The sequence below is a fragment of the Grus americana genome, chromosome 3 (assembly GCF_028858705.1).
Source record: "Grus americana isolate bGruAme1 chromosome 3, bGruAme1.mat, whole genome shotgun sequence".
In the NCBI taxonomy this organism is placed as follows: Eukaryota; Metazoa; Chordata; class Aves; order Gruiformes; family Gruidae; genus Grus; species Grus americana.
In genome coordinates, this window is record NC_072854.1 from 114686752 (window position 1) to 114714450 (window position 27699).

Consider the following 27699-nt stretch of genomic DNA (forward strand, 5'->3'; position numbering starts at 1 on the left):
CATTTCTGTGTTTCTCTGCTCCCCATCTGTTACTGTAGCCACCGCCTGCTCTAGCTGCCTCAGGAGAAGGCGTATCACAAGGGAAAATGGAAATAAAACCAGGTGTGTTACCTGTGCTTTCAGTTTGTGGATTACTCTGTCCTCGTGCTTGGTGTTCATCTTACCCATCATCAGTAACTTCAGTAACTCTGATAGTGTGGCTAATGTTGATGTAGTACCACTGCAGATGACAGTGCATCCCTTATCTCCTTTACTATTGCTCTATCAGGAAATAGGAATATGGAATTTTTTGCCTATAGATTCAGTCTGGCAGTCTGGACCGTAATAAAGTATTTAAAATGCACAAAGTCTGCTTCTTCCTGAAAAAAAAATGCTGACTTGAGTAAATAAATTTATTTCAGACAATTTGTTCTTAGGGAAGTATACTGTAGGGAGAAAAATAATACTACTACTTTTAGCAACAGCTGTTGAGAGGAAGGTGCTTGCTTGATTTGCAATTAATGATGAAGTTAACTAACTGTAATTTAGAAAAAGAAAATAATCTTGAACTACTCTTGACTATAGGAAGACTGCACTCTACCCTAACACATTTATGTCTACCTCATTGTGAGAACTGTCAGTATCTCTTATGGTTGACAAAACCTCATTAAGGCTCAGAGAAGCAGAAACCTGCTGCCTCGTTAGCCTCACAGAGTGGGTTTTCTGCCTTCCTCTTCCTTCTGTCCTGTGCCATAGGTGGGCTCAGAGAAGACTTGGTTAGGTTTGCCTCAAGCCCCCTCCTATGGGGTTAGTTTAATCTTTGCTGCCCTAGGAAGCATTTAAAAATGGTTGGCCTTGCAGCATTTTATGAGGAATATGTACTTGTTGTGTTTCAGCATTGCTCAGGGATGGGCAGGACTGGCTGTGAGGTGAGTTGAGCTGAGCTGATGGGGAAGCAGGGGGAGTGAGGAGTGGAACTATTCGCATGTCTTCTGGTCTGCCTGTACAGGGTATACAAGGCAGATCCTGCTGGGTTTGGAGAATCAAAACCAGTGACCTAAACACGAGCAACCTGTATGTGAAGTGAAAATAATTATTTCAGAGAACAGCTGCAGAGCCACCTTGTATTTCTGCCAATGTCATCTCTTTGGTTAGCATGGGTTTTATTACTGGGGTCTTAACTTCTTTGTATACTGAACATCCCTTGCAGCAAAGGAGTAGTTAAAAGCGGTGCGGAGGCATTTCTGGAAGCTGGTAACATGTGACAGAGAAGTCTGTCACCTGAGCATAGTATATACAAATATATAGTTCAAGATGCAGTGTGAATATATGAAATCAATGTGTGTTGTTGAACCATCTTAAGAGGAGGGAAAGCCTGGATGCTGCTGATGAATAGCAGAAGGGATGGCTGTTGCCAGTAAGGGACAAGTCTTGTCCACCTTTAGTTACTCTGGGAGACTCCCAGGTGTGCTGTGGAGCACATGGGCTGAGCAGGGCCAGAAATCTCGCTTTCCTTACAACCTCAAGCCATCTCGCTGGTAAATTAAATAGCTTTGAAATAGTGAAGCATTTCATGTTACTGAAATGCTCAACATTGTATTAAACTCCAGGCATTTATTCTTTTATTGAATGCAATTCCTTTCAGCTGTAATCAGATTTTTTGTTTTATTCAGACAGATGTTTGCTGACCCAGGCCACGTAAAATTCTTATGACAAAATGTGCCTGCTTTAATATGGGAACTTACTGTGTCACATTGAGCTTTCAGACTTGATTTTGCTGAACAAGCAATATGCACATACGTGTTCTTGGACCTCATCTATATGCAGCAGCCCCACTGTTTTACTGTGCCTTTGCAATCCATGTCAGTATCTATTCTTCCCTTATAGGCAAGAGGCAGCAGTACATAAGTACATTATCTAGAGACATTTTCATGGAAATAGCTGCACAGCCAGTTTAAGCACTTCTGTAGCAAAATAAAGTGCATTTATATTTCTGATTGTACCAGAACAACTATTCCAGTTTGGAGTAGCTTCCCTAATTGAAGAAGTTTTGTTGTCACACAAACTGTCCTGAGCAAGCCTTGATTATCAAAATTCTTGTTGTGCTTCTGCTTGTGTTAAGGGAGAAGTAATCCATTGTTACTCACATCTCTAAGTCTGAACCCTAAACCCAGCAGAACAGGTCATAGGGCAGGACAGGTGCTGGCTTTGGTACTGTCTGCTCAGCCATCACTAATAGGAATAAAACCAAAATGAGGCTTTGCTGAAACACAGATCTTAATGTTTCACTTTCATAATTCATACTAGTTGCAATTCTTTCAGAAACTATTTTAAAAGGGAGGTTACATCATCTCTTGGTGAATGCTGATTATGAGTTCACCTCTCTCTGAGTGACTGTCATAGTAACAATCGTAGTGGTAAAGAAGAAATCTAAATTTAAGTGTTCTGGGGATTCTTCTTGTGCTGAATGAAAACAAACTGCATTATTTAAATATTTCTACCTTTAAGACACAGGTAGAAAAAGTCTGGCTATTAATATCATACAATGTTAAAAAAAAAATTCCTAGTGCACTTGAAAGGAGTTCTTTTATAACATTTTGCGTTTAAAGGAAGATTTATAGCTTTAAGTAAAACTGCAGTATGTGTCTGGCCTTCCTTGATGTAATTTTAATCAGTTCAAATTGATGTCCTGATCTCTTCACCCTGATGGATTCTTATATTGTTACGTGTTGTATTTTCTTCACTGTATCTGTGAAGTGGTTTTCCACATTTGTGTGACATGTTCTTAAGTAAGAGTACTTATATGCTCTTACCGTTTGGTGCATTTATACAGTTACAGGAGGATAAGAACTTAGGATTCTGGGCTTTTTGAGCCGATTATTGTATCAAAGCATGATTTCTCTCTGCTTGAACCTGGGAAGTTGGTTTTGTACACGTGTTGCTGTGGGAGTTTAATTTTTTTTTTCTATGTCAAGGCAAGTTCCGGGTCACAGCAAAGAAATCACACACAGTGTTCTCTCTCTTACTACCCTGATGTAGCCAGCAGTTGCACAGTAGTTTTTTTGAGCACTGAAAGTAGAACAGCTTGTGAAGCTATACAGATTTTTGGTTACTAAGAGTAGTAGTAAAAGTTATCTTTGTTCCTCACATAAATAATTCTGTGTCAGTCAGTTTAGCACCTTCATTTGTTTAGAGCAGACTCAATAAATTCTGTACAGTTTTTTCTTTTTTTGATTTGGAGGGGGAAATAAAGTCCTCTTTCCTTCCCATTCTACTAGAGAGTGTGGTGTAGTGGTAGAAACAGCAGAAGTCAGAAAATCCTGTTTCCACACTAGGCTTTCTTTCAACTTTCCTTGTAACTGTGTAGACAAGTCATCTTTTCTATCACTCCCCAATTTGTGTGTACAAATCATCTTCCGTCAACTTTCCTACAGTTTTATGTCCACAATTACTTATAAGTAGGATTTATGTCTCCTGCTAAAGGCCAGAAAGTAGCAGCTCTCTGTTCAGTGGTACTGGTATAAAACAACTAAAAAGACACTTTGCTGCACGGAAATAAATATCGAGTGCTGACAATTTCACTGCGCAAAAATTCTGCAGCCACACAGCTCCATTATTAATCCGGTCTTACAAGACTGTTGTGTGATGGAGAAAAATGATTCCCACTTTATATCTCTGAAACTGAAATACAGACAAATTGTGGAGAAGATGCAAGAAACTTTCTCTGTACTGATAGGAATTGTATGAGTGCAGATTTATGGTAGCAAGATACTGCATAACTGAGAAGGAAACTCCAAGTTACATTCTACAAATTGGGAAAAAAGAGTGGGCATTTTTCTAAATATGTCACGTTAATAATGAGGTAACTTGCAAGTGTGTTTGGTCATATGGGGTCAGAGTGGAAACTGTTGCAGAACATTATATTAAGGTTGAGCAGGACTGGTGAAGCACAGTACATGAGGAAAATGAGAAAGGTAATTCTGGAGAGGAGGTGACCGCATGATCACTGATCTACAGTTACTGATGCAGGAGCTTAAGCAAGCTTTTTGTTGTGGGGCGGGGGTTTTGTTTGTTTTCTATTTATTTTCCTTTGAGTGATATGTAATTAAGAGTATTTGTAGTGGATAAATGCCAGATTGAGGGGAAGGAAGTAATGTGTACTGGGCTCTAAGTACATCCTTTCTGGATTGACAGTTCTAAAATATTTTATCCAGTGGTGGCGATCATGACAATAACTGTAAGGACCAAGCTCCTCGTCAGTAGGGGTGATGGATGCCTGAAGCGTGTAATTGCACTTGAAAGGCTACATGTTGATTACTCCAATGCAAAAAGTTCAGGAGACCTACGCTGTTTGTGTCAGATTCACTTGCAAATCGTTCTGACAGTCTGCCTGACAGTTCAAACCAAAGTGCTTTAAAAGAGGTGTTTAGTAACTATAGCACTAAATGAAGGAAGAGAACTTGTTAAGCTCTGCGGAGACTTTTGGGAATAAAGCCGATAGGATGGAGCTCAGTTACAACTCCAACAAAGCTGTGGCTGCACAGCAGGATATAGGCTTATCATTACTGGAATATAATCAGAGCTGTTGGAATATTCGGCTTAAGCTTGTTGACTTCAATATATACATACACTGGCTGGATTAGAATTGCTGATTTTTTTTTCCCTTTTTTTTTTTTTCCTCTACATTGCTGCAGAATTTATTCTGTGATTTATTTTCTGCTTGGACTTCAGGTGATAGGTTTTTCTTGGATATCACATCCACAAAATCAGTCCCAAAATCTAATGCTTGTAGAAGAGAGAATGTGAATATTGGGGAGGAGTAAAATTTTATTTCCTACCCTTAAAAATGCCAAGAATTTTATGGAGAGTGTTTGTTGCTGCTATTTTACTTGTTTGTTGCTCCAGCGTATCTGTCCTGTGACTTACAGTGTAAGAAAAAGATAGGGTAGCACATGAGACATTTGAAATATTTATGAGGCTAAACTGCGAGAACCGCTCTGAGTTTGGTCAGAGACAGGCTAAACTCTTGGCTCTTGAGAGAAGCAAATCTCCATCACCCATTTCAGAATTGTCAGTCTGGTTTGTGGCTGATTCTTGAAGACAAGGATTGTACAGAAATCAAAGGTTTCAAAGCCAGAAGAAAAATGTAGGTACCTGTTCTATCTCTAGTGCTGTTATTTATGTGATCAAGCTGGCCATGTGTCATCTTTACCTTATGGATAGTTGCTCTTCGGTTGTTTAAACCCCTTTTTTCCCCACTTTGGGTGTTCCAGCTGTAAGGTCCCTGGGTGCACGTGATCTCTTTCCATGTCTTAAGAGAGGTAAGAGGGTGAAGAGAGAGCATGGCTGAGAAGAGGGAGCATGCATCCGTCTCCAAATCGTGGGGATGTTTGGCTATGGAGCGGTTTGTTTATGTTAAGTAAAGCCAGAAGTGTCCAGTGTGAGGGCTTGTCTACACTTTGGCCTTCCTGGCCCCAATTTCTGCCATCCTGTTGCTGAGGGACATGTTTTATTTGTGGGATGGCAGATGGCTGTCAGCCCCTCGGGAATAAGGGCCGCACACATTGGTCTTTTTATCTCATAAAATCATAGAATGGTTTGAGTTGGAAGGGACCTTAAAGATCACCTAGTTCCAACCCCCTTGCCATGGGCAGGGACACCTTCCACTAGACCACGTTGCCCAAAGCCCCATCCAACCTGGTCTTAAACACTTCCAGGGATGGGGCATCCACAACTTCTCTGGGCAACCTGTTCCAGTGCCTCACCACCCTCACAGTGAAGAATTTTTTTACTTATATCTAATCTAAATCTACCCTCCTTCAGCTTAAGGCCATTACCCCTTGTCCAAACCCTACATGCCCTTCTAAACAGTCCCTCTCCAGATTTCCTGTAGGCCCCCTTCAGGTATTGGAAGGCTGCAATTAGGGTCTCGCTGGAGCCTTCTCTTCTCCAGGCTGAACGACCCCAACTCTCTCAGCCTGTCTTCATAGGAGAGGTGCTCCAGCCCTCTGATCATCTTTGTGGCCCTCCTCTGGACTTGCTCCAACAGCTCCATGTCTGTCTTGTACTGGGGACTCCAGAGCTGGATGTTTGTGAGGGCAGAGTAGAGGGGCAGAATCACCTCCCTCGACCTGCTGGTCACACTTCTTTTGATGCAGCCCAGGATACAGTTGGCTTTCTGGGCCGCAAGCACACATTGCCGAGTCATGTTGGGCTCCTTGTCCATCAACACCCCCAAGTTGTTCTCCGCAGGGCTGCTCTCAGTCCCTTCTCCACCCAGCCTGTAGCTGTGCTTGGGGTTGCCCCACCCCATGTGCACATGGCCTTGTTGAACTTCATGCAGTTCTCACAGGCCCACCTCTGAAGCCTGTCAGGGTCTCTCTGGATGGCATCCCTTCCCTCCAGCGTGTCGAACACACCACACAGCTTGGTGTCGTCGGCAAACTTGCTGAGGGTGCATGCGATCCCACTGTTCATGTCATTGACAAAGATGTTGAACAGTGCCGGTCCCAGTACTGACCCCGAGGAACGCCACTTGTCACTGTTCTCCACTTGGACATTGAGCCGCTGACCACAACTCTTTGAGTGCAACCATCCAGTCAATTCCTTATTCACTGAGTGGATCTCAGTTTGCCCCAGGGAAAGCTGGTGGTGTGCACGTGCTGCTGGGGACAGCCAGGTGCATCAGATATGGCTCGGACACTCTGGATTTGCTGTGTGTCTTTACGAAGGGTCTCCTGGCTCGGAGGCTGGACGCTGGGGAGGCAGGGCACTTTGTAGGAGCTGTTGTGCTACCTGTGTGTGAGTGGAAGCGCATCAGGTTCTGGCATACACTACTGCCATGGGGAATCCTGCCTTGCGCCTTTCTGGAGAATTTAAAGGTTCCTTTGCATTGTTCCAGTGATGCAAGGTGATGTTACAAAAGCCAAAGGTCTGACTCTGGTTTACATTTTGACTGACTCTAATTTTCTCCAAAACACTTATTTTCATTGGCTTTGAAGTTTGAGGGTTTCAATGACCCAGTGTGTCTTTGAACATCAACTGCATTGAAATGAATGAGTAAATTCACACCTCGTTTGGTACTATATTGGCTGCAGAACAAACAAAACCAAACCCTGCATATGTTAAAACTGAGCACTAGCATTCAGCCAGAGCAGCAAGAAATAAGAGCCCTTACTTGCCTGCCATGAAAGGGGTTTAGCCTGTCTGCCTCTGTCCAGGCCAGGTCCAAGTGAGACCTACAGCGCCAAGGACAGAAGTCACACTTCCTCTGGTGGACAGCATTGCGGAAGAAAAGTGGTTGAGAAGGCATCAGTAATGTGCTAGGTAATGTTAAACGGCAAAAGCTAGATATGCCAATGCTTGTCTGTCAAAACCAAAGAGACAAGGTTAAATTAACAGCTGAAGCTGAGGTGTTTTGTGTAAGGTCTTGTCTATGCTCAAAAACTGGAAAAGTTAAGGAGAGCTGACTTAAAGCATGAAGTGCATAAATAAAGCCATACTGAACTCTCCTGTGAATGCACTCATTCAGTAAATTTGCTCTTTACTATGGTAGCTCAGTGATCTTAATTTTCCTGAGTGTTCCTCCACGAGTCTGCCCATCGTTTCGAAGTGCTGGTGTCACCAGAATGTGGGCTCGCACACATGTGTGCAGTGCTGGCCCTGCCAAGGCTGATGTTCCATCTGAATGCTCCAGAAGTACATATGTCAAAATTTTTCAGGCTTCAACTTTTGAGCCTTGTTTGTTTTAAAGATGAAAAGTGCATTTTATGTCAAATATGCTGAATTATGTGGAAAATCTTATTTTGCAGAATCCAAGGAGTTTGTGTGCCCACGCATCTCTGTTGTCTGTGTTGATGACTCTGCACATAACTGGTTTTCCCCCCTCAGTGCTTTGTGTGAACTCTGCACAGCTAAAATTGATTCCCATTCCCCTGATGGTTAGTTTACAGAGTGGATTTTATTCATTAGGCTTCTTTGACCCTAACTAGGCAAATGTGTTAGAACTCTGATTTGAAATGTAATAATTCACAGTAATTTATCTTCATTTCATTTACTGTAATACCCTTCTGAAAGCTTGAAATTAAAATTTTTCTTCCTGTTTATCCTCATTTAGTGCCAGATCCTGCAGTACTTAATCTGGTAGGAGCTTTTTGCCTTTTATTGTAAGGACACTGTTCTTCACTTGGCACAACTAGGTGTTGCAGCAAGCTTTGGGAGGCTTTGTCTTTTGAGTGGATGGTGCTCAGCACTCTGCAAGATTAAGACTGTATTTTCCTCCAGGAACCAACCTGGTCTCCCTTTTTACTCATCTTTCTGCTTCCAAGGAGAACTACTTTTCACACCAGATGCATTTGTGTTTACAGATAAAAAATTTTTAAATTAGAGTAAAATTGAAATTTAGGGAGAGACAAAATTACTTAATCTTTTAAGCTGTGTGCTCTATGGGATAGAGGGGCTCTGTCTCTTTATCTCTTTGCCTCATTTAATGGTACAAGACTGGAATCCAGCCTGCAAGCCATCAAATCCACTTAATAAAAAACCTGGACAGCATCCAGGAGTCTCTTCTATGGCTGCAGATGTTTCTTTACAACTGCCCCATGCTAAGATCCATCAGCTAACTAAAGTAGCTATCAGGCTAACACATGATCAGGCATTTCACTATAGGATGGGGAGGGTATGGATCCTGTCTATTTTAAGTTGATATGAAGTGCTAACCATGATAGCCCAGAAAGAAGGGAGAGGGCAGCATGGTGGCCAACTTAGTGACCAGGTTTAGTTTCCAATTACAAACCTGATGCGGGACAGGTAGCAAAAGGCCTTAACTTCAGACTTTGACAGTATCTATACATCTTTGTTGGGAATGTAAGCAAGGAAAGGGCAATGTTTATTTTTTTTTTTTAACAGTTTACATCAAAAAAAATTCTGGGGATGCAAAGGGCCTTTTGTACTTTGAGGAATGTCCTCCTCTTGAATGTTAGTAACCAGCTGTAAGGTTTTCAAGAGTGTACGCACAGCCCAGTGTACTGAAAAAAAAAGAAATATGTGAAGGACCACTACTCTTAGCTTCTTCTGTAGGGATGCTGAGCCAAAAGGCTGACCTAGCTCTGAGGGCTCTGCTTATAGGAGTGTCTGACTTGAGTGAAAGTTAGATCAGGTTGTAACAGAAAAATATCATATAGGAAGATTATTTAAAAACAAACAAACAAAACCCCCAAACAAACAAAACGCCCCAAAACACCCAACCAAACAAAAAAATACCCGTCAGGCTGAAAGACGTTATTTCTTTGTGCATTTTCAGCATCAGCATGAATTCAGCTATATTGTAGGTTCTGTTTGTTTGCTTTTTTAAATTGAAACCCATGTTTTAAAATAGTCATATTAAATATACTATTAGTTACCAGCTTAGCTGGAAATAATTAGTTACAATCTAGTTCAGATTGCTGTTGGGCATCTTACAAATAGCAGTTATTAGCAAAATCTGTTTAGGTACTTGGTTGTTTTAAGTTTTTTGACCTTGAAATAAAAATGTTTCATTAGTTGTATCTGCAAATTAGGAATTTTGGTATTTAAAAAATACTTTCCAATTTTTAAAAGTTATAAGATCTTTTTTTATATACATTTCAAAATAGAAATAGAGATCTTTAAGTTAGGAATTTTTTTTGTTTACCATATCCAGCCCCTAGTGCTGGCAGGAGGTCTTGCTTGGTCTCTTTAGTATCCATGAGTTAACATGCAATTTTTTCTTAGCCAGTACTTGCTGCTGGATATGAGCCAGGGGTGTGACTTCGAGGGCATTAATTAAAAGGCTTGGTAAGTTTAAATTTCTAAAAATGATACACGTTTGTAGACTTTAGATGTACAAATCTAGGGGAAGAATTGGTGATATATAAATAGAAATAAACAGTGTTGCTTTTGAGATTGACTTTTGTAATCAGAAATGTTAACTTCTGTTTCAGGAGGCAGCTTGGAAGCAATGTAACAACTTCAACAGATTGAGCAGGAAGAGGAGTTGTTGTTCTCATTTTCCAGTCTTTGGAACAGTTACTTAGCTGTAAATACTCATCAAATAATTTCACTTCTTATGGCCATACCTCCACCTTAAAGCAGCTCTCAAAAGGCCACATGAAATGGGGCATCTCACGGGAAATGATAGCCACAGTTTCTAATGGCCTACGCCAGTTCCCTTGAAACCATATGCAAAAAAATTTTAACTCTAGTAATTAAATAACTCTAGTTTTTATTTCTTAACATGCAAGAAAATTATAGCTTTAATTTTGAAAACTATCCACACATAGTTTACTGCTGCAAAATTTATCACATTGACTTACTCTATTTTTTCATTTTGAATGTCTCATCAAGCTTAGAGAGGCTGAGGTCTGTAGAGGCTTTGGGGCTTTTTGTTTTGCTTAGTGTGTAAGTATGTGACTGGTTCAGACCAAAGTTTAAATGCGGTTCCTATGTCTCTCTGTGGTTTTTTGAAGCTGTGGCTACTTCTGAGATCTCCAATAGCTGATGCAATGCTACAGTGGTAACATCTTCTAGTTTTGTGCCTCTGAAGGGCAGCAGGAAGGTGTTACTTCCACCGGTGCCCCAGCTATTGAGGAGAGGAGGCATGTTCCCCCTGGTAACCAGGTGCTTTGCTGAAAGCAGGTGATATGTAGTCCTGCAGTTGGTCATACAGCCAAGGTGATGCCAGAATCGGAGCTGAGAAAGGAGTTCAAATCTCATCTTTCAATGCCCTCCTTCCCCAAAAGTGAGGTCCTTACTTCTTGATACTGTATCTGTTAGGCTGTAGCTGAAAGCACCTGTCAGCATTTGCAAAGTCTGGCCTCCTGGGCAGAGATAGGGGAAAGGAGCTAGCACAACATGCCACATTTTCACTTCTTCCCCCTCCCTCCCTCCCTTTTTTCTTCCTCTTTGTGATATTAATTTGCAAAAGCAAAAGGAAGCTGCTGACAGATGAGGAACCTTTAATTGGAGAGCTCATTGTGCATGAGTCAGGAGTGCCCATGTCTCAGAATAAATATGGATTAATTTAGGGCTCAGTAAAGTCATCATTTAGAAAACCAAGTATGAGTTCACACTAGCCCTTCCACACTGCTGCTCGTATGGACACAGCATACCATAGATCTGCCCCTTAGCTTACTATCTACTTGTGTCATGCTACCCAGTGTTAGGCTACAGTCTTCTTTCGAGTGTAAATCAAGAGTTTGCACTGTCTTTATAGCTTCAAGCATATATTCAAGCTTTTCAAACTTACAACTATTAAAGAGGCAGACTACTGTGTGTCTTGGCAGTCGTTTGTTTTTTCTGGGTATTGGCCTTTTTCTGTTGATTGTAAAACCATCTCAGTTCCCTAATCTGGGCACCTGAGGTAGGCGATGAGAACTTTATCTTCTAGACAAACCCTACAAGCTGGTATCATTCCATGCTTGCTGCCCACTCAGAAACTTAGTATGCTCGCAATTTCTGTGCATCTTCAAATGATAGAAGTTGCTTTGTGTAATCCAAAACATGGCCTTAGGAAACAAAAACAAACAAGAAAACCCTGGTGCTGTTGGTTTGGAAGGGAGCTTTGAAAGACGCATGGCGCCAGATTCTCCTGCCCACGCTGAACTGTAGTTTTCTTCAGGATGAGTCCATGGATTGCAAGGAGATGAGGAGGATGGAGGCATTAACATGCTGTCGCTTCTGAGACTTGCTTTATCCAAGTCCTAATGTGGATATTTGAATCTCTGTGGAAGAGAAGTCAAAACCTTTGTTCTTGTATCTGTGTGTGAGTATAAAACTTGTCCAGGCAGTAAGAACAGCAAAGATAATCATCCTGTTCTTTAATTGCTTGTAGTAGGCTATGCAGGATTTCTTAAATCTATTTTAGACAAATTTGAGGAAGAAGATTCTATTGTGAGTAGTTCAATTTTTCTAACACTGTGGTTTTGGTGAAAGAGAGACACTTTTCTGTTCTGCAGGAATTGCAGAAAAATATTTTTTTTCTCTACTGTTTCCAGATTGAAAAACAGAAGGGCCCTATGTTTGAATGCTGGGGGGGGGGGGAGCAAAATGGAATAGGGTCTGTTCTGTAATGGAGTCTGATTAAAATTGACAATGGTGTGCCAATAAGACTCTTGCATATTTTTAGTACAGAAATACATTGTTTAATGTGGGCATTTGTTTTTGATGGGCTGAAGCTGTTTCAGGCAGCATTTGTCAGTCAGAGTTTTATTTTAGTTATGCTTTTTGCACTTTTTATTGTGAGAATACATCTAATATTTACATTTGTAGTGCTTCAAATAAGAAGGGATAACAATAGTTCAAGGTATCCTCAGTAATTGGATATTATCTTCAATGAGATATTATATTCAGCTGAGATCTTCAGTGTATAGTTAGATAGAGGTCAGAGAGCATGACTAAAATCGAAGAGGGAGCTGATGCTGTTCAGTGCCTATCTTAAAATTTTCTGAAAGCTGTATAGTCAGTGAGGACAGGAGCTGGCATTTGAATTCAAAATTCCTGGTTTACTTGCTCAAGTTTGATAAAACTGTGTTTCTCTGGTGCCTGTTACTAATCTATGTTTTAATGTTTTACACCACAGTGAACATGGACATTTGTGAAGAGAGAGGCAGATAGTGCTGGTCACTTGTCTTCACTTAAGGAAGCGTGGGATGTGGAGGCTGGGTGTGCTTGGGTTTCATAGCAGATAGGTGGTCTAGCACTTCACTTTGTTAAACCAGCTTTCAAATCCCCTGTTATGTATGAGGTGAAAATGAGTTTGATTTCTAACTAGTTTGTGTTTATTCAGTTGACAGTTGTCAGGCCCCAGCTCTGCAGGGAAGAGGATCACAATAGCTAGTTCACCACGGATCAGGACCGGGTGGACTTTGCAAGTAGATTTGGGTACCAGTGCTTGCTCTCGCCATGCACTGCTCAGGAGGAGCAACCGACCAACTCTAAAATGAAAGTATTTTTTATAAAAGCATTGATTCATTATTATTAAAATGTAGAAGACTACATATTCTGAAAAAAAGAACATAAAAAGGAAAATCAGGCATCTGAGAAAGATCTGACTTATGGTAGCCTCCTGTGAACTTCCCACTATAAAACAACATGCTCTGCTCTTTCCATTTATGGTTTGTCTGAATGGCCTGTGCTCCTCCCTGCTGGTTAGCTGAGCCCCGCTAGGCATGCACAAACACCTGACCTGTGTTTAGTGGGGGTTTAATGCTCTGAACTTGACTGGGGAGGTTGGTTTTACAAGCAAGCTTTTAGGTGGCCTTAAGCAGCTCTTGTTTTTTATAGGCATTGTTTATGTTGTAGAGTACTGGGAGGTGTTTTCTAAGCTCTGGTGTGGTATGATGTGTAGTGTAAACATGTGGACTGAGCATTGCTGGAGTATATGTCTGCTGAAGGGGAGTGTCTATGATTACAGGAGAGTGAAATAAGAGATCCACTTGGTCCTTCTGGTGCAGTACTCTTAATTCCTCCTTGGGACAAGCAAGGCTAAATTGGATCAGGCAAAGAAAGCTTCTACATGGAGGGCAGCTGGATGTGACATAAAATTCGGAGACTAGTCACGGTATTCTCCTGTTACTGCCAAAAGGACATTAAAGAACATAACTTCTGAAGACTAGGGTCAGTTTGTGTATTCTGCAATATAAAATTCTGGTGCAAAAAGCTTTAAGAAAAGATTTTGCTAGATAGCCCTGTCAAGTTTGTTTTGCTCAAGATTCTTTGCTGCAACAACTCCTCAAAAAATGAAGCTGAATCTGTCCTTGTCACCCATTCTGAATAACGGGTGGACTTGGGCTTTGTTTGATCCAGCTCATTCTGCAAACACTGTGTTTGGTTTAAGAAAACCAAGTCATCAGCAGTACATACTACACATTCCATGCTCAGCCTTGCAAATTGATGCTGTGCAGATTGAGTAGGTCTGACTGCACTTGTAAAAGAGTCGTAGTGTCTTGTTTAGTCCCTTTCTAGTTTAAACCAAGTAAAGCCAGACTAGAGCTTCTTTTGAAAAGCAAAACATAATCTTGAGACATAAGTCTTGTAGGGGCCAGTCTGTTTAGCTGCAGATGTATTAAAAAACTCTAAAATTCGGTTCGCAAGGACAAACTGTTGAAAGACCAGGATTTTGTAGTCTTGAAAAATTATGTAGAGACCACTGGTGGGAAAAAATGAAGGAGGAATTTTCTGTGTGAAGTGTAGGAAGTGAAGACGTGGAAGTGGAAAGGTCTCAGCTATAGTGTTCTCTTTTTGTGCCTGTTTTAATGATTTCTCTTTTGAAATTTCCCAGCCTTGCTAAGACTACTGGATGGTTGCAGTGGGGGAAGAACAAGCTTTGCCTTATTTTAGGGGCTTGATGCATATTCCACAATGAGTTAGGTTGGGAGACTGCTGGTTTGATTCAGATACAGCCTGACGTGGTAATGCTGTGAGATAGTTCGGAAGTCTGTTTGCAGGCCTTAGGCAGGACTCTGCAGTGGAGAAGTGAGAGCAGACAGGCTAGGCCAGGTGAGCACGTCGGCCATCCTACCTTAATTTGCTGGTGGATGTGCCTTGGCATCTTGTACAACTATGTTGAACGATGTCTGGGTGTAGAGTGTTTTGAATACCCTTAACTTCCGCCATGGCAGGAGGCAGGGAAAAAAACCCCAAACCCCTTCCTGAAATGCAAAGCTTCATCTCATAATGTACTTAATCTTATAATTAGCTCGGATGGGTTCTGTCTGTATGGCATTTTATTTTCTTCTTGATGGCTTTTGCAATCGGTGCTATACCTTCACTCAGCGAGGGGGCTCATTTGGCAAATGCATCAACACATGACATCACTCTTAGCAGTATCTCTAGGCCTGTTTAAAGCATCGGTGGTGACTTGACTGCACTTCCTGGAGTTGTAGGCAGCTGTGGAATTTCATTCATCGCAACCAACAGGAAATTCTGAAGGAAAAAAACTTAGTACAAGGCTTGCGAAAGGCCGTTCCTTGGCTAATACACTGCATAGTGTGGGTCCCAGTGCAGAAGACTGCACTGCAAAGAGAGCTTTTCAATGTAATTATCTGTAAAATGAGGAAAAGTAACATTCATCCCAAATTAATGGTGGTGTAGAACCAATCACGTTTATTTTTAAGAGACTGTTAGAGAGCCTTGATAGCATTCCAGCAGTCATGTAGAAAGCTGTGCTGGTGTGGAGGGAGGATTTGTTCCTAATGAAAACCTTGCATGTCATACACAATGCAGAGGGGACAAAAGGTTATTTAAAAAAAAAAAATTCTTATCAGAAGTACTTTAATATTAGTCCTCAAGTAATTATTTTTATCCTTCAATAGTTGCATCTGCATGCTATTGTGCTAACACTGCTGCTTCTCTTCTTAATTATACTCCTTTAAGCTTGCTTCACAAGAGTAATCTAGCAGCCTGTAATAATTAATGCTGTTCAAATCAAACACAGTAAGAATAAAACAAGCTCAACAACAAAAAAGACAAAAATAATAATAATAAAAAAAGACAATCCCCCCAACATGTAGGTAATTAGATGCCAAAACAAATATGCAGGTTGTAGTGGTCCATGGTACATACAAAAAAATGTACCTTGTGCATTACAGGCATTTAAAGATTATTGAATGTTATTAAATGTAATGACACCTTGTTACAAACAAGCATTGTTACCTTTTCTCTCCTTTCACCAAAGGGTTGCTAGTAATTGGTCTTGCCATTGGCTGTGGTGGCCATAATTAAAGTTAAGAGCACTTGCAATTCTTTCCAACAACAGATTCTAAACATAAGTCGTTTGTATTTTTCTGTTATCAAGTGGTAAATTTGGTGGAGAAATAGGTCCTGGTTAATGTTATCTGGTTCTGCTAAAAGGTTTACAAAACAAGAGCTAACAGACGACTAATACCTTTTATGTCCTTCTTTCACAAATGATATTTGGAGAGTTCTGCAATCAAAACATTGTGCCAAATATTTCCTGGAATGATCAAACCAAACCCCAGACCACCTTGAATCTTGCACAATTTCCTTTTCAGTCTGTGAAATTTGCAGCATATAAGTGATGATTACTTTATTTAATAATTGTGGATATGGCAAAGTCTGGTTCCAATATTTTATCTTTTTTTTAATAGGTTTTTTTTTGAGTGAGAGAATTGAAGATACCAAAATCATGGCTTCCATCTGTCAGGAAAAGCAGGTTTTGAATTATAGATGTTTTATTAATCTGTATTTTAAATCTCATTTTAGTTACTTAGTATGCAGGGCAGTGATGAAGTTCTTTTTCTGAGCCACAAACTTTGAAGTCATAATCTTCCCTGCTTCTTTGCTGAGCAAGTTTCACTTGTGAATAATAAAATAAGTTTACTACTATAAATTGCCTTTCTTCTGGAATAGTTTCTTGTGAACCACACAAAAATGAGTAAATAGCAAATACAAGCTTATGGTAGGCTTTATAAAATGCAATCTTTTAGATCCAAGCTGGATCCTTCAGTACCTGTCGCTGGGTCCTTGCCTTTCATGGTGCGGTGCCTGATGGCCCAGTGCTGCTGCCTTCCTTCAGCTCCCTTTCCCAGGGGGCTGCTGCTACTTTGGCAGTGCTGCATACTAGCATGGGGTGAAATGCAAAGTACCACCAAGGCAATTGTGTTAGATTCTAGTACAGTATTAAATATTTCCACTGAAAGGTTGGTGGTGTTGAACTGCATAGACTGAAGGCATTACTTAGTGCGGAGATGTAGCTGTTCAGCTAAAACTCAGTTCTTTCCTCCACTCTAATCCCATTGTCTTAGAGTTAGTGTTGTGTTATTCTTTACCTTAAACATACTGGCTTTGCTGGAGCTGAATAAAGTGACTATCTAAAAGCTGATGGTTTTAAAAGAATGAGAAATATTGTTCGTGCAGCACAGAAAAGTAATTTTTTAATTTTTCTTTTATAGCTGACCATTAGTATTTGTTCAGCTTGCACCATTGTGGATTTTGTATTTGGAACAATCTCCAAATTTACGAAGTATACTTATAAAGGATACTAAAACTGGTCTTCCACCTTATTCTTCAGAAGGGGTTTTATTTGCTTTTATTGTTGGTTACTGAGCAGCCTAGGTTTATGATGTTGAAGAAGGGGAGAGGTCTGAAGTAGGAAATGTTACTTAAATTCTTTAAATGAGCAGACTGCATTATGTGGTTTTGGCCATTTCCTAGCACTGAGACATCACTAATAACCTTGAATGCAAATTTGCCCATTAAAATATGAGCTGGGTTTTTTTATCTAAAGTATATTGGCATAAAACAACAGTGAACAGACTGTGGAAGACAAGGTTGCTCTTGGCTTTGTAAAAAAAGTTCTGTGGAGATATTTTTAAATTGTTGGATTTGTGCCTTTCTTGAAGAAAATCCCTTAGAAAAACTGCTGTTGTTTGTGTTTTGTTTCAGTTAAGCATGTGGTTATACTTAGTGGGGATACTCATCCTTTGGGATATTTTCTTCTCTTCCTCCCTCTCCCTATTCCATTTTGCTAAATTTTCTGTCTCCATATCACGATGACATTCTTTGTTTTGCTTTGGCAAAGTACCTCTGGGTGTGGATTTCTCTTATACTTGAAGCTGAATGACCGAAGTATACTCAGTACTTAACAAAATAAATAACACTGGTGAAATAGCCTAGGGGACCAAGTGCTGGTCATGCTCTTCCATCAGCGCAGCTTGGTCTTCTCAGTCTGAATTGAGACTCTGGTTGGCTTTTTCATGTTAGTGTGTTTATATTCCTGGCAGAGGGAGTTCTTCAAAATCGGGAAATAAATCCAGGCTTGGTGATAACTGTGTGTGTATGCGATGCAGATGCAGCTCCTGCTGGAGAAGTGCACCAAAGCACCAGCTGTCTCTGACAACCTGCGTAAAGCCAAGCAAGCAATGGCATGGTTTAAAAAGAAATGAAAGAATTAGAATTAAATGTAAGGTCAGTTACCAACCTGGAACAAACACGTACCAGTATCACAGGAGGTGACTGCCCATGTTTTAAAACCCATCTCTGAGGTTTTTTTTTTTCTTAAGTCCAGATTTGGAAGGATTTCTGCACTGGAGCTTGTCAACCCTTGACAATTGTTTTATGCTACTTAACTTTTTCAGAATAACTGTGTTGTGTCTACATACAGCCTTTTCTCTTTTTTTGAGGCATCTGGCATAGCCATTGATCTTTTCTAGGGTACCCTGTAATAAAAAAGTATCTGCATTGAAGGAATGCAGATGTGGATTCATTCCTACTTTGAAATGAATTGCCTTGGTGCTGACGCTGACAATCCTCCTGTTTCTTTGCCTTGTGGTCTTCCTTCTCTTGGCCCATTTGTTTGCACACGTGTATAACTGGTCTTGGGCCATGTCCATCCGATTTGGCCTCCTGGTTTAGAAATTGTGTATTGGGTTTGCGCGGCAAGGTTTTGGTAGTGGGGGGGGGCTACAGGGGTGGCTTCTGTGAGAAGCTCCTAGAAGCTTCCCCCGTGTCTGATAGAGCCAATGCCAGCCGGCTCCAAGACAGACCCACTGCTGGCCAAGGCCAAGCCAATCAGACCCTCTGTGATAACGTATTTAAGAAGGGGAAAAACAAGTAGAGGGAGCTTTTGCAGCCGGAGAGAGGAGTGAGAAGATGTAAGAAACTCTGCAGACACCAAGGTCAGTGCAGAAGGAGGGGGAGGAGGTGCTCCAGGCATCGGAGCAGAGATCCCCCTGCAGCCTGTGGTGAAGACCATGGTGAAGCAGGCTGTCCCCCTGCAGCCCATGGAGGAAGGATGAGAGGGTGGTAGAGATTCCACCTGCAGCCTGTGGAAGACCCCATGCCAGAGCAGGTGGAGGCACCTGAAGAAGGCTGTGACCCCATGGGAAGCCTGCGCTGGAGCAGGCTCCTGGCAGGACCTGTGGCCCTGTGGAGAGAGGAGCCCACGCTGGAGCAGGTTTGCTGGTGGGACTTGGGTCCCTGTGGGGGACCCCACGCTGGAGCAGTCTGCTCCTGAAGGTCTGCACCCCGTGGGAGGGACGCACGCTGGAGCAGTTTGTGAAGAACTGCAGCCCATGGGAGGGACCCGTATTGGAGAAGTTTGTGAAGGACTCTCTCCTGTGAGAGGGACTCCGTGCTGGAGCAGGGGAATGACGAGAAGAGTCCTCCCCGCTGAGGATGAAGAAGCGGCAGAAACAACATGCCATCAACTGACTGTAACCCCCCTTCCCCATCCCCCTGTGCTGCTGAGGGGGGAGGAGGTTGAAACCAGGAGTGAAGTTAAGCCTGGGAAGATGGGAGGGGTGAGGGGAAGTGTTTTAAGATTTGATTTTATTTCTCATTGCTCTACTCTGTTTTGCTTGGTAATAAATTAGGTGAATTTTCTCTCTAAGTTCAGTCTGTTTTGCTTGTGACGATAATTAGTGAGTGATCTCTCCCTGTCCTTATCTCGACCCACAAGCCTTTCATTATACTTTTTCTCCCCTGTCTAGCGAAGGAGGGGGAGTGATAGAGTGGCTCTGGTGGGTGCCTGGCCTCCAGCCAGGGTCAACCCACCACAAGTTGGCACCACATGGACCTGGGTGTGCTGCTTCACTTTTCCAGTTTGTGGCATGTTTCCCTCATGGGGAGATGATCCAGTGTGTTTGTAAGAAAAAAATAACTTCTGATGCCACAATAAATAAGACAAGATCAAAACAGATCTAGAGGGACAAAGCAGCATCACCGTTACCTGAGCTGGAGCTGCAGGAAAGGAAAGGACCTGGGTATGATCCTTTTAGCTTCCCTCACAGGATCTCTGGAGACCTGAGTGCTCTTCTGATGAAAACTTGTGCAAATTTACTCTTGAAATCCATGTGTTGGAACTCAATGTTTTCATGATCTACTAAGTGTACCATGAAGAATGTCTTTTTGTCTCTTAGATGTTATCTGGTGTTCCTATACACCTGAGCAGGCCAAGGCCACTACAAGAATAGTGGCTGGCTGCCCTGGTGAGAAGAAACAGGGAGGAGACATGCTGCCAAGCACTGTGTCCCTTTAGGTGAGAGGGAGAAGAGGCGGAGAGCTGGTGGCAGGGTGGACTTGTGTTCTTCCCGTTAACCTCTGCAGGCCTTGTCCTGCCTTTTCGTACTGAAGCTCCTATTTGTGTGACTCCTGGGACCCAGAGTACCACTCTTGGAGGGAAAGTTGTCTTCAGTGTAGCCGCTGATACTGCAGAAATGCATCATCTTTTAACTTTTTTCTTTTCTCTTTTTTCCTTCCCTCCCCCACCTTTCCCTGCTTTTGGCATATTTTTTTTGTGCTCAGAGGCAAACTCAAGATTGAATGAGTCAAGGTTAAATTAAATTTGGTTCACGATCTAGTTTCTGAAATGAGAATAAGTCAGCTTTAAAGTGCAAAGTGAAATAACTCTGGAAAAAAAATGTTTATTGTAGGCATGGGTTTGGATTGCTTTGCTTCAAAGAAAGTGCTTGGGGGTGGTGTGGTTTGTTTTGGGGTTTGTTTGTTTGTTTTTTATTTCTGGTGGCACAAACACAGCTCCCATCAAAGTGAATGAGGGTGTGAGCCAACAGATGAGAACCTAATGCACCCAACATCAAGTGAGCAAAGAGCTTTCGAAGTACAGCAGGATGACCTCATTACCAAGCAAGATTTTGCAGGAGAAGCCACAAGAAGAGCCAGCCTATGGTTTAGGTCACCTAAACAAGCCATAAGAGTGAATTTAAATGCAGTAGATGATTTCACTTTCAATTTATCCCAACCTGGAAATTAAGGATATATTAAAGGAGTAAGGCGTAATACAGAATAGCAAACAAAAGCTTGGTTCCTTATTTCCTTCACAGGATCTGCCTTTAACTCTTTTTCAGGAGAATTTTAGTTCTGGTGGGGTTTAAATGTAAATTGTAGGTGATGTACCAGTTTTTATTGTAGCCTGCAGAAATCATGAACAGCTCAATGGGAAGGTATATAAACAGTGGTCAGTGCTTCAGTGCTTAAAATGATTATTGGGTTTTAATTTGAAAAGTTAGTTATGAAGTAGGTAGTCTGTCTGTGATGAAATACTAGGATAGCAGCGTGAACACTGCTTTTTTTTATTCAGAATACTTGTGTGGATTTTTTGGGTGCATCTTTTAATAATGATTTCAGCACATTGTATCTTGACTTTTTTTCAGTAACTTCCTTTGTTTTCCCCTATGATTTTATTTTTAACATGAAACAGGTTTTGCTGTTGACTTTAGAAATGCAAGGATTTTTACACCAGTGTCTCAAAAATCTGAGTAGCATTTTTCTTCCAGGCAGAGTTGCAGGTTTAGCACTTTTAAGTGGAGATGTGAACTCCATTGAAAATTATTTGTGAGTGGACTTGCAGTCAGGCTTGTTGATGGAATTTGGATCATCAGCCAGAAAACAAAGCTGGAACACAGGGTCGGGAATCTCCAGAAGAGGGGTCATGGGTCTGGAAGTGGGACCAGAAGTGTGATCATATGATGGGAAGTGTGTCATGGGTCAAAAATAAAAAGCCTGGAAGTTAGGTCAATATTAAAAATCACTCAGACACGACTGTAAAACTAATAAGGAGGAAGTAATAGGGCTGTAACTATTAACTAAGAAATAAATCTCAAGAAATTTAGAGAAAATAATTTGTACTGGAAGTGTCTTTTATTGAGATTTCCATCTACATTCATTACAAATACCAAATAAGAAGTGCTTTGGAGAGCCATGCTGAGTTTCAGCATGTTTGTCTTCCTGAGTAAAAGTTGAAGTGCTGATGTATCTGTCTGTGGTCATCCAAGGAGATTTTTGAAGAGTCTTAATAGGACTTGATTCTCTTGTTGTTTGAGGTATTCAAGTAGAAAAAATAATCCTTCTGGGATGAAAAAGTGAAATTGCCTGGGTTTTTTGCTACTTAGCAGTACCTTTTCAATATGTCTACATAGAAATTCAAACTAGAGTTTGCATTGATGTTTATTTTGGGCACCAGATTCTTTCCAAGGTGTCTTTAAAGAGGCTGGATTCTCTTCTCTGCCCATGGGAGAGTTTCTGCTCAGGTGTGCTGCTGGCTCTGGGGAGATGTCCACAGGCAAGGAGAACAGGAGGAGAATGATGACATTAGCATGTGGATTGGAGGACAGTCTTTTTCTATAAATACACAGTATTTTTCCTGTTAACTGACTGATGCTGAGAGTGGTTTTTAGATGAGCTATTTTTAAGAGATAATGTATCCGCTAAGGATGTCATTATGTATTGCAAGAGTTTTAATATAAACTGTTTACTTATTGATCTTGTTGTAAATTAAGCTGTTTCTTCCTTATCTTCAACAGGCAGCCAGATAAACTAGTGGTGGTTTGGACAAGAAGAAGCCGAAGAAAATCCTCCAAGGTTAGTTGATTGCTTAGAAAGTCACAACTTCAGCGACAAGCAGGGTTAGCTGTTTGAGGGACTGGTTTCTTGAGTATGAGGAGCAGCCAAATAAATGACAAATATTTTAGTTTTTTCTTTTTAACTTGATTTATCCATAAAGTTCAGAATAAGCTGCTGTTGCTGTCAATGCTAATTTATGGAAACAATTAACACTGATTTCAGCTTTAGTTATTTGTTGAACAGAACTGTATCATCATCAGTTCAATTTCAGTTATTAATTGCTAGACCTAATTAAAAAGGAGAATCAGCTTCACTACTAGAAGTGTATTAAACATAATTTAAAAAAAAGTAATAAAGAATCTGACGTCCCTGCAAGAGGAAGATGAAGTCTACATAAGAGGCTGTTTCACAACTTGAAAATACTACAAATCAAAAAGAATAAAAGCAGGCTCTGTCAGCCTAGTAGTGTATCTTTGAATTGAATTTTAACATTCTACTTTCACAAAAAGTGTGAGGAAGCCTGTGAATTTGCGTTTTATGGCTAATGACTTGGTAGCCTGAGGAAAGGGAAGCTCCAAGTGAAGTCTGTTCAGTATTTGGGCATTCATAAAGTTTGTCTTGCATGGGGTTGGGGTTTTTTGATGTGTAAAAGTTTGCAAGCGGAGTAACCCTCCCTTATGTGAATTTCACCTTACTTCTCTTCCTGCAGTAAGAAATCTGAAAGCCTTATGAGATTACTGTCTTTTTGTTAAATGGTGCTCAGTTTGTCTAGACTGCTGAATTTTACTGCTCTGACAGTAAGATGCAGTTAGCCTCTGTGGAGCCTCCTTTGGGCCTGGGGTGAAGGGAAGGGCGAGACAGTCTGGGTGTGTGGCTTGGTTTCCATAGAAAATGAAGCTTAAAAAAAACCCACAACACTCTCCATTTACACTGAGATTGAAACAAATGACAAGCATTTCTAAACCTCTTCAGTGTCTCATATGAAAATGTCTTGTACGGTATTGTATTATTGACTAATGAGAGTAAAATCTTTTGTCAACCCTCGCAGTCGTTTGTTGCCCAAGGAGGTAGGGAGCCTATTTCACGTGTACAGCAGGCAAGCAAAGGCCTTCGAACGCTGGTTGTGTTGCAGATTTCTTTTGTGGCTTTGTGTCCTCTGGTGTAGGGGCTGTCCCCATCTGTCCAAAGGCTTGAGAAGGGCAACATGAATGAACTGGGGAAAAGAAGTTCCCTAACCACTGGGCAGGTTTGCAGGGAGCAGGAGTGTGTGCTGGTTTCCTCCCTTTCCAGCAGCATCTATTCTTCAAGAGAACTAATCCATACTTGCTCATTCCCTCTCCCCACAGCTGTTGCCTCTCACCCTGGTCTGGCTTATGGCAAGTGGTCTTGTCCAGAGGGGAAGTTTTGGAACTCAACCTTTTAATAATTCTTTAACACTTCAGTTAAATAGAGATAGACCATCTCTGTAACTCTTTTTTTTTTGTGGATTTTTTTTTTTGTATATGCATGTAACTCAAACTGATACTTCCAAGAACTCTGGGACAGTGGAGAGAGGGCATCCATGATAGAGAAGATATCTTGAAATAATTATATGTTGAAGAACTTAATATGTTTAGAAAATATGATACACAGTTTCCTACTGCACTCAGAAGAGACTTTTGGGGTTTTTTTACTGGTACTCCTCTTTTTCTGACTTATTTTTCTGATTGTCATGCATATTTGCTGTATTTTGTCTTTTAACTTGCGTTCTAAGCTATTCTAAGCTGTTTTATCCACAGACTGGTTACTGACTGAAAGTGACTGCACAACCAAATCCTACTCCAGTGTGTGCATCCTAAATTCTGCTTTAGGGTATGAAAACCCAAAGGTGTTACCTGATGAGTAAACAAGGGTGTGAACTTAGTCTGGCACCTTTTCCAAGATAACTGCTCCTGTTCCATGTTCATACTCTTCAGCAAAGCCAGTCAGACTATTCGTCTTTCACTGAAGGATAAACTAGCTCAAGTTACCTTGAATTTTTAGCATGATGTGTATCTAGGCAGTAACTGCTGATGTGTAGTGTCTGCTGTGGCTTACCCTATGATAAATTTTCTATTTTAGTTTCATTTAATTTCTGTAGAACAGAGAGAAAAGATAATATAGAACAGTAAATGCAATACTTACACAAGCATTGTAACCCTAAAAAGCTCGGTGAAAATGAAGGTGTTTGTCTATGAATGGCTGGTTTGTTGAGATTCAGAATATGTTCAGAAACAGAAGCCCTAACAAAAGTCCAGTGATGGGTTTCTGCCTGTGGCGTTATGGGCATGATGCCTTAGGCTCCAATAGCAACTTTTTACTGAGGCAAGAGGATTTTCTGACACTAGCTCAGCTTTTTGGGCTTGCAGATTTATCAGCTGGGCCATAAAGTTCCAGGATACATCCTCCTATGAGTGTCCTCTCTTTTTGGTCACCAGGCACTAGAAGCAGCTCTTGGATAAATTGGCAGATTTACCTAAGACTCAGAAAAGTCTTTTGCTAACTAATTAATTCATGCTTATTAAGATCCCATAAAGGTACTTTGAAAGAGGCTGAGTGGCCCTGAGGCCTGGGCAGAGGATAGAGTTAATTTTAAAGCTTAGGTAGTTAATGTGGTTTGAGCTGTTTGAGTCCAAAACTGTAGATCAATAAATGTTCTTGATCTCTTAGTCATCCTGCCGGTAAAATTCTTTATTCAACATATTTGTTTCACCTAATTGCTTTCTTGGAAGCAAGTCAAATGAATACTTACTCTTATTTTATTTTTGATGGACAATGGGCTTGATGAGTACAAAGCATTAATAATTTTCTATGTTTTTCAGCTTCTTTGAGAAGGAGGAGGAGAGAGATGTAGTCTTACCTTACTGTAAAAACTTCTCTGGAGGTTATGATTTCTTTTCTGAACTTTTCAGATCGTTAGGGGCAATGAGAGATATCCTTATGTTAGTTCACAGACTCGCAGAATGATTGAAGTTGGAAGACATCTGGTCCAACCCCTCTGCTTAAGCAGGACCACTTAAAGGTGGTTACCCAGGACTGTGTCCAAGACAGCATTTGAGTAAATCCAGGGTGGGAGACTCCACAACCTCTCAGGGCAACTTGTGCCAGTGCTTGATCACCCTCACAGTGAAAAGGTGTTTCCTGATGTTCAGAGGGAACCTCTTGTTTTGCTTTGTGCCCATTGCCTCTTGTCCTGTCACTGGGCACCACTGATGAGAGCCATCAGGCACATCTTCTTCACACCCTCCCTTCAGCTATTTACATACATCTGTAAGATATCCCTGAGCCTTCTCTTCTCCAGGCCAAACAGTCCCAACTCTCTCAGCTTTTACAGCTATGAGAGATCATCCAGTCCATTAAACATTTTCATAGCCCTTTGCTGGACTCTCTCCAGTAGCTCCATGTCTCTCTTGTACTGGGAAATTACAAGAGAGGTGTCATCAGAAAATGTGATGCAACTTGGAAGATGCTATGATGGTGCTATGGATGTGTACTGAAACTGGCCTGCTTAACTAATGTAATCTTGAGATACTATCATGCCGAAAGCTGAGTTCTTGACGTCTTTTTGAAGCCCTTATTTTTGCGGTTTTCTAAGATTTTGATCTGCCTTCTGACCCACGTACTTTCTTTGCAAGTAAACTACTAGAGTGGTACCTCTGGAAGAAATCATGGGAGACATCATGTGCAGGAGTCTGAATATTTTAGTTGTTACTCTGGGAAACATAGGATAGGAGCTGTAGATATGTTAAATTATACTAAGTTTTAAAGTATTGCAAATGAACAGCAATAACCATTTAGAAAGAGCATTTAAATGGCAGTCTGATGGATGAATACAGGACTATAAATGCATCCAGCAGTTACTGACCTTAATGCATGTCTAAGTTACTTACAGCTCTATTCTGGGATCCCCTCTCTTTGGGCAAATCTGATTTTGATGCTTTTTCAGGAGGTGTATTGAGACAAGATGGTTCTGTATAGATGGACATCTTCATTTTGTGTGCCAGGAGTTTACAAAAGATGGTGATTTGCAGTCTTGCTATATTTGGCAGAATTACTGAACAATCCTAGAATCAAAATGAACTTTTAGCTTGGGGGTGGAGGGGGGTGGAAGTCACCAATATTCTGGTGCAGATGTTGTCCGTCTTCAAAATCAGGTAGGTGGGGCTTGCCACAACTCTTCAAGCCTCATTTAGATGGTTACCAGCCTCCGTAGTTTACAGAAGGTGGTGCTTGTAGCAGTGCACTTGCTTAAATCTTCTTCTTTGGTACCTTGTCACACTGGCATGTTGCTCCTAGGTTTTCAAGCCCTGAGCTTTTGGACTTGCCTTTTTTTGAGTGGGGGAGGAATGTCTTTGTTCTAGTGTAGAACAAGGTAAAAATGTGTTGTAAATATGTTTACCTTCATTTCACTGAGATGCTCTCGCGTTTCCAGGCTTTGAACTAAGAAATTTCAATTTGAAAAGAGACGTTGCCATGATGTCAAGGAGGTACTTTCTGCTATTCCTATGAAGACATACAGGCTTATGGTTGAATTATACACCTCTGAAGAATCAAATTTGCACTTGCTTCTGAGAGCCTGACAGAATTATTCTTCAAAGATCCTGTTTGTATGAAAGCTGAAAGAAGTTTCCTTGCCTGTGATTTCAGCACTTCTGCTGCTGGTTTATCAAAAACTGTTGAAACACAGAGGAGAAGGAATCATATTGGGAACAGGGAAAGGACTTCAACAATAAAGAGCAGAACCAAGAGAAGCAGAGGGACAGGGAGTAAAAAGGATCTATGTGTAGGGAGTAGAAAGGATCCCCTGTCCACAACAGCAGCCTGCCCAGCCATTTTAGAGGATATGCCATCAATAAAGCAGCAGTTGGGGCACCTGTTTTGCTGTCCTTGGCAATCTGTTGCCTTTTCTGGCTACTTCATTGCCTAGTGCCAGCCCTGCCTGTCACTACCAGCTTTTTTGCTGACTGGAGTTACAAAGGCATGCTGTGACTGTGACATGCCGATGACTGCCTGGGACCTGCACAGTAGTTCAGTAATGGCACTCCTGAGGCTTCTCGGTTTGTTAGTAAAGAAATCATATCGGATTGCATATGTAAGTCGTTAAAATTAGGATGAGTCATTCTAATGGCTGATGTGTACCATTTTAGGCATATGATATAGTGTTCAATAAGGCAATTGCAAATTGTTTTCCTACAGCATTGCCGTCTCATTAAGCGGACAGTGGTTAGGGAGAACATGAGGACTGAGTGGTGAGTGAAACTGCTTCATCGATAAAGAAGTTGGACGGTGTCTGAAAAGAAGGTATAGGACAAGAACAGAAAAGACTGCCTCACTGCTATGTGGCTAAATGCTGCCTTGGGGAGTTCA

At 41.2% G+C, this 27699-nt stretch overlaps 1 protein-coding gene across 20 annotated transcripts in view; it reads left to right on the forward strand.

The window, feature by feature from the left end:
* The window catches only part of EHBP1 (EH domain binding protein 1), a 229641-nt gene that overhangs the window by 11887 nt on the left and 190055 nt on the right, over positions 1-27699 (forward strand). For all 20 annotated transcript variants that reach the window (XM_054821276.1, XM_054821277.1, XM_054821278.1 and 17 more), the window contains one exon: positions 22275-22332. In XM_054821276.1, the coding sequence (XP_054677251.1) occupies positions 22275-22332 (58 nt within the window). The remainder of the gene's footprint in view (positions 1-22274; positions 22333-27699) is intronic.